This window comes from Martes martes, assembly GCF_963455335.1.
Source record: "Martes martes genome assembly, chromosome: 5".
Lineage (NCBI taxonomy): Eukaryota > Metazoa > Chordata > Mammalia > Carnivora > Mustelidae > Martes > Martes martes.
In genome coordinates, this window is record NC_137892.1 from 154,852,811 (window position 1) to 154,868,152 (window position 15,342).

Here is a 15,342-nt window from a genome sequence, read left to right on the forward strand (position 1 = left end):
TCCCTGCTTCTGAGTGAAGACAAATTAAGGACACTCCTTCCACTCCAGCTGGAACCTCCTCAACACTAAGCAGTGACGAGGACCCTGAGGGGCTCTTCTCCTTTGTCTGGAGAACACCCCTGTCAATGGACCAAGTGACGTCTAGTAGAGAATGAACTTAAACACCAACTAATAGCAATTTAGACTCCGTTCCAGTTGATTATAATGAGATTTCTCCTTGAAAACCATGAAAACCAGTAAATATCCATTCACAGAAACAGGATGTTTATAACAATAGAGCCTTAAATACTCAACTCGGACAACAACATCTGTTATTTATTGGAATCTTGCTCTATGCCAAACACCAGCGGTGGGTGTTTACATGCATTATCTTATTTAATCCTCTCACACACATTGTAGGAGGTAGATCTTCAGCATCGTCATGGATAAACCGAATCTTACAGAATGTAAGCTATCTGCATGGAGGCCCACAGCTCCCAAGGCGAGCCGCTAGACTTGAAGGATTCTATGCCTTTTGGTTGGCAACTTTTGAGAGCTTCATGAAAAATTTTCTCAATTTATTTTTTTCTGAGGAAAATTCTAGAAAATATTCAAAATCTCTGGAGCTGTGATGGTTTGACATTAGTGTGTTGCTTTAGGGAGTTGTTGGGCATTGTTACCTTGCTTTTATGTTTACGCCACAGCCACAGGTGTGGTTTACAGCAGACCAGAGAAGAAAATGTCCCAAGAGTTAGATCCTCTTTAAAGTGTAGTTGTTAAGCTACGCTTTTGCCTGTCATTGGTCCTAGTAAGTCATAGAACTTGGGCTTTCCCTTAAAGAGTTATTCTTCCAAAATTTGGGATCCTGAGCTTTTCAGACAGGAAAATAATTTATTTCAAAAATTTTTTTTCAAGATAATCTTTTCTTCTGAAACACCCCAGAGAGAACGTGGCCCTAATAGTGGATTATCCCCCATGAAAGTCAATTTTAACATCTTAGAGACTTAAAAAGGAAAAATTTGATTCCAAAAAATTGTTTAAAGCATCTAAATTCCTGTAAGCAAGAACTGATTTCTGTATCTCCTCTTTTGCTAATATTGCTTTTGAATATGGCTTTTGAGTCAAATTTAGGAGCTTCCTTAAAAATAAATATTTTTAATTAGTCACAGCTCAAGGTACCAATTCTTTTATGGATGGCAAGCAATATAGGAAGACTACAAGAATGACATCAAGATCACCACGGCTGAGAAAATCTATATTTTACATTCAGTGAATAATTAGGTTCCATTTTTTATCTAGTTTTAACATCCTCATCAATAGTGATGAGTCTTACTAGGCAGATGGTTCTCAATATTCATTTTTTTCTTTTTCTACAATAATCTTACAATGTTCTGTAAAGTACCTATGTGCTTTTATTACCACAATGCTCTGATCTAAGCACTGGCAAACTCCGGCCCGCAGGCCAAATCTAGCTCACAACCTCTATGTGTACAGCTTGTGAAATAAGAAGAATTTTTACATTTTTAAATGGTTTTTAAGTAAGTGCCTGAGTAATAGCCTCAATTTTGCCCCTCGGCCCAAGACATCTAAACTGTTTATTATCTGGCACTTGACAGAAAAAATGTGCTGACTTCGAATGAATTACAATTTTCTGCTTATAAACATTTATGTCAAGTCCACACTGAAATTTGGTCTTGACTTAATGCCAAGACTCTAGGGGTAGAGCAGAGAACAGGTATGAGCATGGCTGAGATCTCAGATGAAATGCCAGCTGTTTGGTTGGCTGTGCCTGGTCCCTCATTCACCCCGGGTATGTCCTGTGCAGGCCAACTTGGTGGTACAGGAGAATCGTTACGTCTTGGCCATGCAAGATCTGCAGAAGGCCCAGGCTGAGCTGGATGACAAGCGTGCAGAGCTCGACGTGGTGCAGGCTGAGTATGAACAGGCCATGACCGAGAAGCAGGTAACTCCTCGGCACGGAAGGGACGGTCATACACCAATATGGCTACTGTAAACCCTTCTTTTGCTCCCTTCTTTCTCCAAGGGTTTGGTTCCCAGCAGGGATTGATTCAATGTATACATAGTACATAAACAACACCTCATCCCTCACTAAGCCCTGAGGACCTTGGTGAGAGGTCGGGATGGTCAGCCAATATGGGAGTCAGTTCTGGAACATAAACATTCTGAGTCCCCTCATGGATGGTGGTGAAAACAGCCCCTTGTGGAGCACTTTCTGTTTTTCAAATCATGTCTTCCCTCTTCATCTCATTTAAGCTTTAATGTAATCTTGCAAGATAAGCAAGATGGCTTTTTTAATTGTCATTTTGGAGAAAGGAGCTGAGGTCCAGAGGATGGCTCCTGGTCATAGGGCTGGACGGTCAGAAGTAGATCTTGGTCTTCTGCTGTCCACTTCAGGCTTCTCTGCTCGAGCAGTGTCCTGGCCACATGGTTGCATCCGATGACAATGACCGTCTGTGGTCTTTTCAACCTAGGCTGCAAATAACAGCTGTAGAACCTTTCAGAATCTGGGTTCAGACACTTCTGATTCACTGGGCAATAGGTTCTTATCTTATTTCTATTAATTCCAGCTCCATAGGGACTTCTTTCCTCTGGAAATTCAGGCAGCTTTAACACACAACTAATGTAGCTTAAGCTTCAGAGCTTCTCATGTGCGCAGGGTCCTAGGTGCTGCGGATCCTGGGAGTTGTAGGGTGAGAGAGAGACCAGGTTATGGTTGGCCAGTATTTGCATATAAGCATTTGGATAAAATGTCTAGAAATTTCAGATGAAAGGTAGCCAAGTTTCTAAGACACCAAGACTTTTTTTTTTTTTAAAGATTTTATTTATTTATTTGACAGAGATCACAAGTAGATAGAGAAGCAGGCAGAGAGAGAGGGGAAAGCAGGCTCCCTGCTGAGCAGAGAGCCCGATGCGGGGCTCGATCCCAGGACCCCGGGATCATGACCTGAGTCCAAGGCAGAGGCTTTAACCCACTGAGCCACCCGGGCGCCCTGACACCAAGACTTTGTAGTGTTTTTTTCCCCCTCTCAGTCTAAACACACATTCACCTGGGTGTTTTGTATTTATGAATCTCTAATGATTTTCTTGAAGCGGACAGATTATGTTAGCTTCTGGCCCCACAAAGTCTGTATCTGGCTCTGGTAAATCCCGTGTTTGGTAAATAAGAGATAGAGAAAGATTCTGTTCTTTCCTCCATGGTTTTGTGGAGTTTCCTCCTGCCGGCTCTCAGTCGTCACTGGTCAGTATTGTGGTTCCCGCTCTGATAGTCCAGTCTCTTACCGGAGTCCCAACAAGAGAACTTAGATGAATGCTTAAATTTTACTATGTAAGAATGTGTGATACTTCCACTCCTGAAAGCAAAAGAAGAGCCTTTTAGAAATTTTAGAGAAGTAATTGTACATCACCTATTTGGATTTGTTAATTATGCTCTTTGGGATTCACCTATCATCACATAAAGAGAAAATCAGCCTTGCAATTTGAAAGAATCTACTTCAGGAACTATGGTGAAGGTGTGATCATTATTTGCCACGGGGGACACTCCCATCCATTTGGAGGCGCTACTGAATACACTGGAGATATTTTAGGTCCCATGTTGTTCTGTTTCAGTTGGAACATTTTTGCATCAGTCCATTCAATATGTTTTTTGGTTTTGAGCGTCTCCTGCGTGTGAGGACCACACAAGAAGTGCTACTGTGAAGGCATGGCTCTGACTTTAAAACTTGTTTTGACAAATGTCAAGTTTTTTTTAATTAAAAAACACAAAATCTGGCTGTGCGTCCACCTGCCTCCCACATGCTGGAGTGAAGATGACCTTTAGTCGTTCTGTGGCTCCTTCCCCCTCCATGAGCGCCATGCAAGTCCCCGGTGCTTATGGACTTACAGAAGGTCGGAGGGGGGGCAGGGGCCTTGAATCCACAGTTCACCGTGGTGGGACCCATAACCTCCTGCCCCAGGTCTGTGCTGTCCGTTGAAGGAGTGTGTGCCCCGCTCCTCTCTGCACAGGGTGGTGCCTTTGTGGGGCCCACTTCCCTAGGCCTTTTGGATGGCTGGTTACCCCCTGGGAGCATCAACAGAGAGTGGACCGGGACCGCGCCTGAGGAACCCAGGGAAGTCCGGTCATCGCCCCAGCCAGGCTTGGAGGGAAGAGCTGCTCCTGCCTTCTGTACTCTCCGATGTCCGCTCCTCTCCCTTCTTGGCAAATTCCCATCCCCTAAATGAGTGTGGGCTCCCAGAAAAAAAAAAAAAAAATGCCGGAGAGGACAGTCCTGGCCATTTTCTTATTTGGCTAGTTGGGAGTGGGATGGGGAATTTTGGGAAGACAACTTAATCTTAAGGATATCTTTTACATGAAAAGTTAGTTTCAAAGGTAGGCAGAAATAAGTGATTTGTAGGATCACACTTCCTAGCTGGCATCTTTCTTCTTGGGGAGAAACAAATAAACAAATATGGGCAACGTAGATGTGAGGGTACACCTCACTGGGCTTTTAGGTTTCCTGCATTAACTCTGGGGGGAAAGGAAATGGTAGAATAGAATCTCAGAGAACAAACTAGAATAAGTATCTTGCTTTTGAGAAACACTGTGTTGTGTTATTATTACAAAAGCAACTCATGTTCTTTATGGAATATACGCAGAGAGAATCCTGGAAATGAACACTTAAAGTATTTGCTCTTTTTCATTTCTTATCTGAATATCTTCCTTGATTTACATATATTTTAAAAATGTATGTAAAATATAACATTTTAAATACATAACATAATTCAATGCATACTGTTTATAAATTAAAATTTTAACTTAGTAATATGAATATTTTCTTGGTTATAAAAATCTTTATAAGATAATTTTAATGTCTTGAGTATTTTTATTCATGGGTACACCATAATTTATTTAAATGTTTCTCTATCATTAGACATTTAGCATATATAACACAATTATATATTATGTGTAACATACATATATGTTATAAATGAATTTCCAGTGACTGGTCCTGTAGCTAAATCTTTATCTGTCCCCACTGTTATTTCATACATACACATTTTTACAAGTAGCATTAGCAGTTGTCTTAAGAAGGAGGAGGACCATTTGTTTTTAAGAATGGAGACTTGAGTGGCAACAGCGTGTGGAATTCTGGTTCAAGGTCTTTTACTGATGCACAGAGCACCACAGAGGGGCCTGCTGAGTCAGGTGTCACCGGGATCTGTGAGCGAACCTCGGAATAGCACAGTCTGAAGATAATATAAAGTTTCACTTCTAGTCAAAGGAGATGTGCACTTACATGAAGCATTAATGATGCGAGAACTTTAACAGGAGAAATATTCCCGATTTTCAAGTAGGATATGTATTTTACTTTTTCTTGTGCTATGTATTAGTAAGTATGCTTGTATTTTGTCTCTATTTTTCTTTATAGGGAAGTCATAAATGACGCAAATTTCTATTATCTCTTACTTATTAACACCCGGGGAGAGTGTGACCCGTGGGCTCAGGACCCCATGTAAAGGTTTAAGAGCTGGGCTTTGGCTAACGCAGGCACACAGGAATTGAATTTTATGCTTCCTGTGAGATAAATGGCTCACAGGTCTCAGAAGGGCAGATAATATATAATGGTTTAAAATTATATTCCTCAGCCAGAGGCCGTATTTTTCTGAACAGAGTTTTCTTCTGATTCTGGCCTTTTTAAAGACCCTGCTTGAGGACGCAGAGCGCTGCAGGCGCAAGATGCAGACGGCCTCCGCGCTGATCGGGGGCTTGGCGGGAGAAAAAGAAAGATGGACAGAACAAAGCAAAGAGTTTGCTGCACAAACAAAAAGACTTGTAGGTATGTAAATTCCTGTATTAATCAGATTATGTGTTGACTCTGTTAGGGAGTTAGGAAACTGAAACTTTTATCAGAATACAAACCAACCCTCCAGTCCTTCAAATTCCTGTGTGTGTGTCCAGATATTTCAGAAGGATGAATACCGGTCGGGCATCTCTGCAGCCCTTATTACATAGATGTGCTATTGACCTTCAAAGGGTCACTTTTGAATTTTCCGGTGAGTGAATGGTCTTATTGATCAAGGTCACTTGGAATGGAGGCTCTGTCTTCTCAGGATTTGCATCCCTTAAGCTCCAAAGTCATACTCTCACATCCAGCAAGAGTCAAAATAACCTCATTGTTGGTGCCTGGCAGGTGTTACTTGGTGGACCGTTTGGACCCTGTTTAACGATGATCTACTGCTTATTCACCAAGACACAGCAACGCGTGGTCACGGTCTGGTTTCTGGAAGTTAGTTTAAAAGAGTGGTTGCCTTTAGAAAATGTTTAATATTCTGCACAATTACAAGGCTGATTATAAAGCATTTCAGTGGCTTTTTGTTTTCTGTTTTAGGGGATGTATTGTTGGCTACAGCTTTTCTATCTTATTCTGGTCCATTTAACCAAGAGTTTCGCAGTCTGCTGCTCAATGACTGGCAGAGGGAAATGAAAGCCCGGGAAATCCCATTTGGAGACAACCTAAATCTCAACGAGATGTTGATTGATGCTCCCACTATTAGTGAATGGAACCTCCAAGGTCTGCCAAATGATGACCTGTCCATTCAGAACGGAATCATTGTCACAAAGGCATCTCGCTATCCTTTGTTAATTGACCCACAGACTCAAGGGAAGATCTGGATTAAAAACAAAGAAAGCCAGAATGAACTCCAGGTAACTTGTGTTTGAGTCCATTCATGCTACTGAGAAGTTTTATTGCCACAGATGAACAAGAGTCTGAGAAGAAAGAAATATTTGAAAATAGTAGCGATTGTAATCCTTGATAGAGCAGTAACAGATGCAAGCCTAAACTCTAATATTAAAATCTTTTCTAAAAATTGTGTTTACATTTGTATGAATCTCTACTAATGCCATCTTTCGAAGGTTTCAGATTCCCCTGTTAGAGCCTAAATCCTTCCTTGATGAACAGAGCAGGGTGGAGTTGTACCACACCATGTGTGTAGCACCATACTAGGACGCTTCGTGATTATTCCATTATTATTTGTCACAAAAGTGGTGGTGCTGAGGAGAAGACAGGTTGCACTGGGGAATGACAGTTTGTGAAGGGAAAGAATGGAAACAGTTTAAGCTTGCTGTACAATCTCACCCACTGTGGGTTCCAGATAAGGTTCTCTAAAGATCTCCGTATTTGTGTCCCATGACAGAATGCTCAGGCGCCATTTAATGTCCGTTCTCTGTGTGCGTGACATCGTGATATTGTCAACAGCAACCTTTGGGTCTTGTTTCTAGATCACATCTCTCAACCACAAGTATTTCAGAAACCATCTGGAGGACAGTCTTTCTCTTGGAAGGCCCTTGCTTATTGAAGATGTTGGGGAGGAACTAGATCCAGCGCTGGATAATGTTTTGGAGAGGAACTTCATTAAGACTGGGTCTACCTTTAAGGTAGGTTAAACCTATTGATAATAATTTGTGGAACCATTAGTACGAGGCCAGGTAAATGTGACATAGACATAGATGAAATTTTCTCCTTAGACAACAACTGAAATTTGAGTCATTGGAAGAGACATTTGTTTTTCTTTTCTACACTTCCTGAGTTGGGATTAAAGTTTTTAAGAACAGTCCTTTTAGAAATATCTACTTCAAAAAAAAAAAAAAAAAAAAAAGAAAGAAAGAAATATCTACTTCTTTTGTGTGATAGAATCTGACTCCATTTTGATGATTGACTGTGGGGACATCTTTCAAAACCCATCATGACCTTCACCCTCCTCTCCTGTCTCAAATCTGGGCAAGCTGATAAGAAAATGTGGGGCTTTTGCCTTTGACAATGGTGGGAAAATCAAACCATACAATCCTCTATTGATGCCCTGTGTGAGAACCTTTATCCCAGCCCAACCTCCTAATCACCATAAAACCCGAAAACAGCTACTTTTCCTTACTCTCTCAATCAGTTTTAGGGACTGGTTGGGGACATATAACTTTAATCTCTCCAGAAATATCATTATGTGAGTAATAAACATTTTTATACCCTTTTGGTACATATGTGATGTCATCAGTCTTGATCTCTGAACCAAATTTTGGATGGGTTATCCATCTCACTTCTGTGGTATGATCACACCAATTTTGGTGCTAAATTCTAATTTGTGGTATATCCTGGCATACATTGAACTTCCTCCCTCCTTCCCTCCCTCCCTCCCTCCCTCCTTTCCACCCACCTTTCTTCCTTTCATCCTAGCGGTTTGAAGCCCTGTGAATGCCTAATGATGAATTCTTTTTCGGTATAAAGATCTCCAGTTATATAATTACTTAAAGCAGTGCTTGATCCTGTGCAGAAAAGGACACAGTAAGGTGTATACCTGTTTTATTACTTTTGAGTTTATTTTTTACAATAAAGGTGAAAGTTGGTGATAAGGAAGTAGATGTGATGGATGGCTTCAGACTCTACATCACCACCAAACTGCCCAACCCAGCCTACACCCCCGAAATAAGTGCTCGGACCTCCATCATTGACTTCACTGTCACCATGAAAGGTCTGGAAGATCAGTTACTGGGGAGAGTCATCCTCACAGAGAAGCAGGTGAGTGAAGTGTGACCACCTCCTTTTCGGCATAGTGTTGGGATTCTTCCATTGATGAAAATAATATGATAAAAGTTTTAATAGGATTAAGGCCCCCCTGCCTTTTATTCCTGTGTTTTTTTCCCCATTATTCATTCCCAGGTGTCTTGGGTAATTACTAACCGATTACCCTCTATGTTTCATCTGTCTCATAAATCACATATATCCATTGATTTTGTGGAGCCTAATGACGGGACTATGAGAATATCAGTCTCATGCCTGGCATCATTATTCTGGTGTTACATTGCTTCATTTTTCTGAAGAGTTTGCATGATTGTGAGTTCTGTTTGCCTGTTGACTTTTAGGTTTCTAGGATACAGCTAGGTTTTTCTTTCATTCAATTCATTATTATGCTTCCGGAGTATAAAATTAAGACTAGTGACTTCAGACCACTGGGATTAAAAACAGCTAACAGACAACATTCTCAAGTCTTATTTGTTGCCTACGAGAGAGCTCCGCGTATGTTGTGACGGGACAGACATTTGTGACTCTGGAACCTCCCTGAGCACCTTCTGGAGGCTCTGGCTTGGTCATGTATCTGTTTTCTCTACTTCTATTTGGTGGAATAACTTAATGATCGATAAAAAATAGCCAATAATTTATAAACCTCCTTGTTTTGAGTCACCGTTTCCTCTAGGGAACATGTGAGTCTTAAAGAAATCTAGAGGATTTTAATAAGACTGTTTTGGTAGAACTGCCTGAACTCTAAGAGTTGCTATTGATTTTCTCCAGGAGCAACGAGGAGTCTACTTTATTTTATAGCCCCCTTTTAGACTGACTTCAAGATTTACTTAGGTTAAAACCTTTGGCAAAATCTTTGGAATTTGTCCTTCCCATGATTTTGAAAAAAACATTTTTTGTGTGTGTGCTTCATGCTTGGTCTTGGGAGTCCTTCCCTATGTTTATCTCTTGCTTCTTCGCTACTTCCCCCCCCTCCCTCCTTTCCTTTTTTATGGATAGTCTCTTTTTATTTTTTAGTTTATAGTGCATGAATCATAGAGCCCTATGGTTGGAAGTTTTATTAGGAGCATTAAATCTGACTTTGTAGATTCACGTAGTTAGCGACCTCAGAATGCCAGGAACTAAGGCCAGAGTTCCTACCACAGACTTGCTGCTGAAGTAATAGCAGCCTTCAGGATACGCGCTTCTTTATTTTGTGAGTCTGAGTCAAGCTGGTTGAGGAAGCCTAGCACTTAGGAAGGACTTACTTAGGAAGGACGGGGATTCTTCATTCGCCACATGCAATGTTGAGCAGGGAATCCCCGAGAGTCTTTGGGGCAGCGGCCTTTACCTGTGTGTTAGGCTCTGCTTTCACCTGTGGTGTTGGCTGGTAAGGAGTCCCAGCAGCAGTTTGAAACATAGGCTTGTCTTTGGTTTTCTTACATTCAGCTGAGATGAGTATAGTTTCCTTGGAAGAAATAATTTGTTCTGACAGATTTTATTTGCAGCAAAACAGCTCCAGCACTGAAGCCATAATTGTTCAAACAGAAGTTTAAGAGGATGCGAGGGGCACTTTAAACTCCTTTGAAAAGGCTTTCAACGGCCTTGAAAAGCCAATATGGATCCCAGGCTGGGCTTTTTCTTACCCCCTGGAAAAGTGCCTTGAGTGTCTTGAGAAAACTACTCCTTTACTGTTGTCTCATGATCAGAATCCATTCCAGGCTCCGAGTAGATAATTCTTGGGAAAAGTATGGCCATATGAATGGTACCCTCACTCTCATAGAGTATTAGAGGGTCCTCTTACCTTGAAGCACATGATTAGACAACACGTAACCTGTATTTTCTTCCAACACAAGGTCTCATGCGTGAAGTGAGCTGTTGAACTTAATTTTGAAGGCTTTTCAGTAATATACATCCTGCAAGCCGCCTTTTCTTTTGTAGCATCTTGTCTTCCCACCACACTCCTGAATTCACTCATGTTGCTAAATCGCCTTAGCCTGGGTGGTGGCAAGTGGGTCTGAGTTGATCTTTGGTGCTTTCTGGAAATTGTGTAACTCATTTGAAAAGAGTCTACAGGTTCAAAAAGTGTTCCTTTGACTTCCGTGACAATGCAGTCTCTCTGACTATGATCTCTTCTTAGGTGATTACTGTGTATACTCCATCAGTATAACATGCTGTTCAGAGCCAAGGGTGGGTATTGAAAGCAGGGAAGACCCCGCGTAAGAAGCTGGTATTGGAAAGCATCTAAGAAATTCCCCAACGCGTGAGCTGAAACCAGGTGTGGGTTCTCTGCAGTCAGGATGAATCCAGCCTTTACCGACCGGTCTGTCGATTCTTTTTCTGAAAGGTGGCTGGGAACAATGACTTATGATGCCAGGGAAAGGCTGTTCTTCTCTGAATCCATAAATTCACCAGCTGTCCAGTGTCTTGGAGATAGTGGCAGTGAGGAGCCTTGTTATCACATGGGATCTGGTCTCATCGGTGCTCTGCTGTATAAACTGCTGGCTCTCGGGGTTTGTTTCCTTTCAGAAACAGATGCAAACCTCAGAGCACAGGAATGCAGGGAAGGCAGATTTTTAATGATTCTACATTTTCTGTGTGCTGCAAAGCAGTCATTTTAAATGTATGAGCTGTTCAAGGTCACATCAAGGCCATATTCAATTGTTGACCTGATGTACCTGTGAGTAGATGTAGGCAGCCTGCTGTTGTCACCAAAAGGCGAGGTATCAAGACCATTTTAAACAGGCAGCAAACCAGTAGTTCTCCAACAACTATCCTTAAAAAATTTTTTTTCTTAGGTTCACTCTTACCTTGATCCCAGAGAATAAGATAGAAACTCAAAGAGAGCTATATACTATTAGGAAAAAAATACTAACCTAGATTAACAGCTTCTATTGATCACACAACACAAGGCCTCAGGGGTCACCTTGTTCAAAATCCCAGAGGAGCCAACAGATGTGTGATTTTCTTTGGGGGTGGAAGCACCCAAACTTGGTGGATCCAACAGAAGAAATAATTTAATGAGGATCCTTAAACAGATGTCGTTATCACCAGCTCGTCGGTATAGAGAAAAAATAAATCTGAATGCTATTGTTTAATCTTTCTATTTTAATTGCCATGTAAGGTACAAAAGGGAAGGATCCTTGGATGAAAGCCTGGGTGATCTCTTAGAACTGAGAATTCTGAAAGGCTGTCACCTGTTTCTTTTTACTGATTTCAAAACCGTAGTGACAGATGCAGTTTAGGTACACAAATAGTTTTAGTTGTCATTTGCATCTTTGTTGAGCTACTTAATTTTCGATCACTTGATTAATGAATAGTATGTTTCCTGAAATTGTCCTGAATCACTACTGTACTTTCTTACCCACTTTGGGGCTATTTTTCATATTATCACAGTTTCTATAAAAAATTTACATGGCAGCCTTAGTAAATAGAATACGTAGCACAAATGTTTACGTGTGTGTGTGTTGAGGTAATCCCTTTGATGGGAAAATGCTTATAGACAAAATGATTTTGATTAATTTTGCTCCTTATTATTAATTTCAAAAAGAACTATCTTCTTATAGTTTGGGGGACCTAAAGTCATAGTTCAACAGAACCATGTTTAAATCAGCCATACACGTGAGCATACACCGAAAACCTTATCCCAAAATAGGTTTTCTGTTTTAAAACCCTGAATGAAAAGGAAGTTTCAGGGGTGCATGGGTGGCTCAGTTGGTTAAGCATTGGCCTTCTGCTCAGGTGGTGATCCCAGGGTCCTCAGATCCTAGGATCGAGCCCTAAGCCTTGCTTGGGGCTCCCTGCTCAGTGGGGTGTGAGCTTCTCCCTCCCCCCACTGTTCCTACCCTCTGCTCATGCTCTATCTCTGTCAAGTAAACAAAATCTTTCAAAAAAAAAAAAAAAAAAAGAAAAGGAAAAGAGAAGCAAATAGTAGCTGTTCTGTTTTCCTTCAGAGAGAACTTTCTTTTTTTCCATAACTCTTGTCCCATTGTAGTGATTGGCGATTTACCCACTATTTAGTATACAGATTGCTTTCATAATTCCCAATTGCTTTAAATTATACTGTTTACTTTAGGGGATATTATTTTATCAGTTTCAGACTTTTGGGAGAAATGTACTTCTTAGCCTCATGTTAATCCTTTAGGAATACAGGCAGTTACTTTAATTCACAGATTTGTTGGCGTTAACAATGATATTGAATTGACTCCAACCATCTCAATAGTGTTCATGCTTTTACTTGCTATTTTTAAAATCAGGAACTGGATGATTTGCCCCTTTGTATACATTATATTAACTGTTTATTTTGTGAATAACAGTTTTTGTGAGTAACATGGGGCTGTGATTTTAGGACTGATTCTGTAGTTCTCAGGCGGAGATGAGATTGGAAGTGTAGGTTGTAATGAGTCTTGTAAACTATGTTGAGAATGTTGGACCTTTCAAAACAGCTGAGAGAGATACCCAAAGGTCTAGGATCAGGAAAGGGGGTGATAACAGAGAAGAGGGTCAGCAGGGAGACCAGTTGTAGTTAGACTAGTCCATGAGGAATAACTAAAGGCTAAACCAGGGCCCTGGCTATGGGTTTGGAACACATAGATGGAGGAAAAACTATGGTGCTGGAAGAATCCGTAAGACTCGGTACAGTTTGGGATTTGACAGCCCATGTTCTCGTCCCAGCAGACACGAGACCATGCATCCTTAACATAAGTACAATATTGGAAAGTTCTCTTTTGTCCCATTTCAGCCACTTTATTAGGCTATTGTAATGATTTGTGAAATTCTGAAGTAGGGTTTATTTTGTGCCAACCTATAATTTTATTTTCCAAACTGCTTATTTCCCCAATAACTATTATAATGCTTCTGAAAAAAATCCATGTTTAGAATGAGTCAAAAAAGGGGGGAAAAGGGAGAGAGACGTCTTTTGAGCAGTTACCATGATTCAGTTTCTGTTGTATCTGCTTTACTAGTTATATCCTGACGATCGCTGTCTGAGCTGTTTCTATATCTATCTCACACATAAGGAAACTGAGGCTCTAGGGTTCTATAACATGGCCAACACCATGCAGCTGATAGATCCCGGGGGCTGCGATTCAAACACATGTCTTCCTGACGTCAAAACCATCATTCTCTCCATGGCTTTACGTTCTTTCCCTTACCAGTCTTCTTCAAGAGGTGAGGATATTTAGACCGATACTTAGGATATTTAGTTAGATATTTAGGAACTCAGACATGATAGTGATAGTGTGGGAAGTGTGGGAATATGACAATAAAAAATACTTGAATTTTTCCCTTGAACTTTATTACTTTATTTCTTAGTGTAACTGTAGCGTAAGTTCTCTTTTTTAACAGCAGCTTATGGAGAGGAATTTTGCAGGTGTCTTAGATGTCACTTTCTGTACTCGTTTTTTTGTTGGTTTATTTGTTTTTTACATTTTCTCAAATATGAGATTCTTATCTGGTGAATAAGTGAAATGAAAATAACCATGAAAGAAGCTTTTCAATGTAACCCAGTAAAAGGAAACAAAGGCGATAAAGGCAGGTTGTGCTAGAGTTGCTTTGTCTCCAAGAGTTAAGCAAGTTCTGAGATTTTGCTCAAAGCCTGGTAGGGTTCTACCCATCATGTTGGGTCAACGGTGGTTGGTTGGCTAGAACATAACACAGTGGCCAGTGGCCTTTGTTCTTTGTCTTCATGCAGTTTTGTTACTACCACCTTTATTTTAGATCTGTGGATTTCAGTTACAGCCACTGGGCTTTGTGTTGCCTTTGGCTTGTTCTGCGTCATGGCCGTACCCTCTTTCTCCACCCTCCCCAGTTCCATCCTTTTTTTCCTTCTGTTCCACAGACTCTCCCTCTCCAAACCACCATGAGGAAGAAGTAGCCAGTAAGGACAATAACCATCCAAAACCGTTCTTTCCCCAGCTGTTTAAAAAGATCTTTCAGGAAAGATCTAGAACTTTCCTTCTTTTGGAGAGAATAGCACCTTTTCAGGCCAAAAACAGTTTCCCATTTAAAGACACTTGCAGCAGCCATATGGATTGTTTGCCTAAGTTTTTTGGACACTTGCTTTTCAGGGGATTGGATACCATTTCAACCAGCAAGTTGACAACAATCACGTTCAGACAACAACAGAGCTCTTATAAACAAAAACTAAACAGAAGAAAATGTATTTAATCCAAGAGATCGATATACGTCTTCAAATATATTCCAATATAGTCTCAACTATTTTTCACCTTCAAAACAAGCTTACATATAGTCCCAGAAGTCACTTAAAATGATTTGACTTTAGGAAATAGATAGATGGTCCAGGGATGTTGGTCGTGTTCTTAGCAAATTTCTTGTTATTTGCCATCCATTCTTCCTTCTTCCATTCATTCTCCTCCTCTTCTTAATTTGATGTGTTTTCAGCAGTCCAGTATGATAACTACAGGGGAGGAGGGCAGCCCCCTAGGTTAACTTTTTCAGGAATGGCCAAACAATAGTTGTTAATTAAGGAGGAAAATATCTTTATGCAAATTAACAGGAATTGGAGAAAGAGAGAACTCATCTCATGGAGGAGGTAACTGCAAACAAAAGACGGATGAAAGAGCTAGAAGATAATTTGCTTTACCGGCTGACGAGTACGCAGGGGTCCCTGGTGGAAGACGAGAGTCTCATTGTTGTGCTGAGTAACACAAAAAAGACCGCGGAAGAGGTGACACAGAAGCTGGAAATTTCGGCCGAGACAGAAATTCAAATTAACTCAGCCCGGGAGGAATACAGACCTGGTAAGTTTGGTAATGAAAGACAAATGTCACAGGAAAATGAAGTGAGAAAAAAACCC

General features: G+C 40.8%; 1 protein-coding gene across 2 annotated transcripts in view; it reads left to right on the forward strand.

The window, feature by feature from the left end:
* Positions 1-15,342, forward strand: part of DNAH5 (dynein axonemal heavy chain 5) — a gene marked incomplete at both ends in the record, with an annotated part of 215,917 nt that overhangs the window by 167,424 nt on the left and 33,151 nt on the right. For both annotated transcript variants that reach the window (XM_080804575.1, XM_080804576.1), the window contains 6 exons: positions 1,805-1,942; positions 5,678-5,813; positions 6,366-6,682; positions 7,259-7,414; positions 8,364-8,546; positions 15,043-15,286. In XM_080804575.1, the coding sequence (XP_080660701.1) occupies positions 1,805-1,942; positions 5,678-5,813; positions 6,366-6,682; positions 7,259-7,414; positions 8,364-8,546; positions 15,043-15,286 (1,174 nt within the window). The remainder of the gene's footprint in view (positions 1-1,804; positions 1,943-5,677; positions 5,814-6,365; positions 6,683-7,258; positions 7,415-8,363; positions 8,547-15,042; positions 15,287-15,342) is intronic.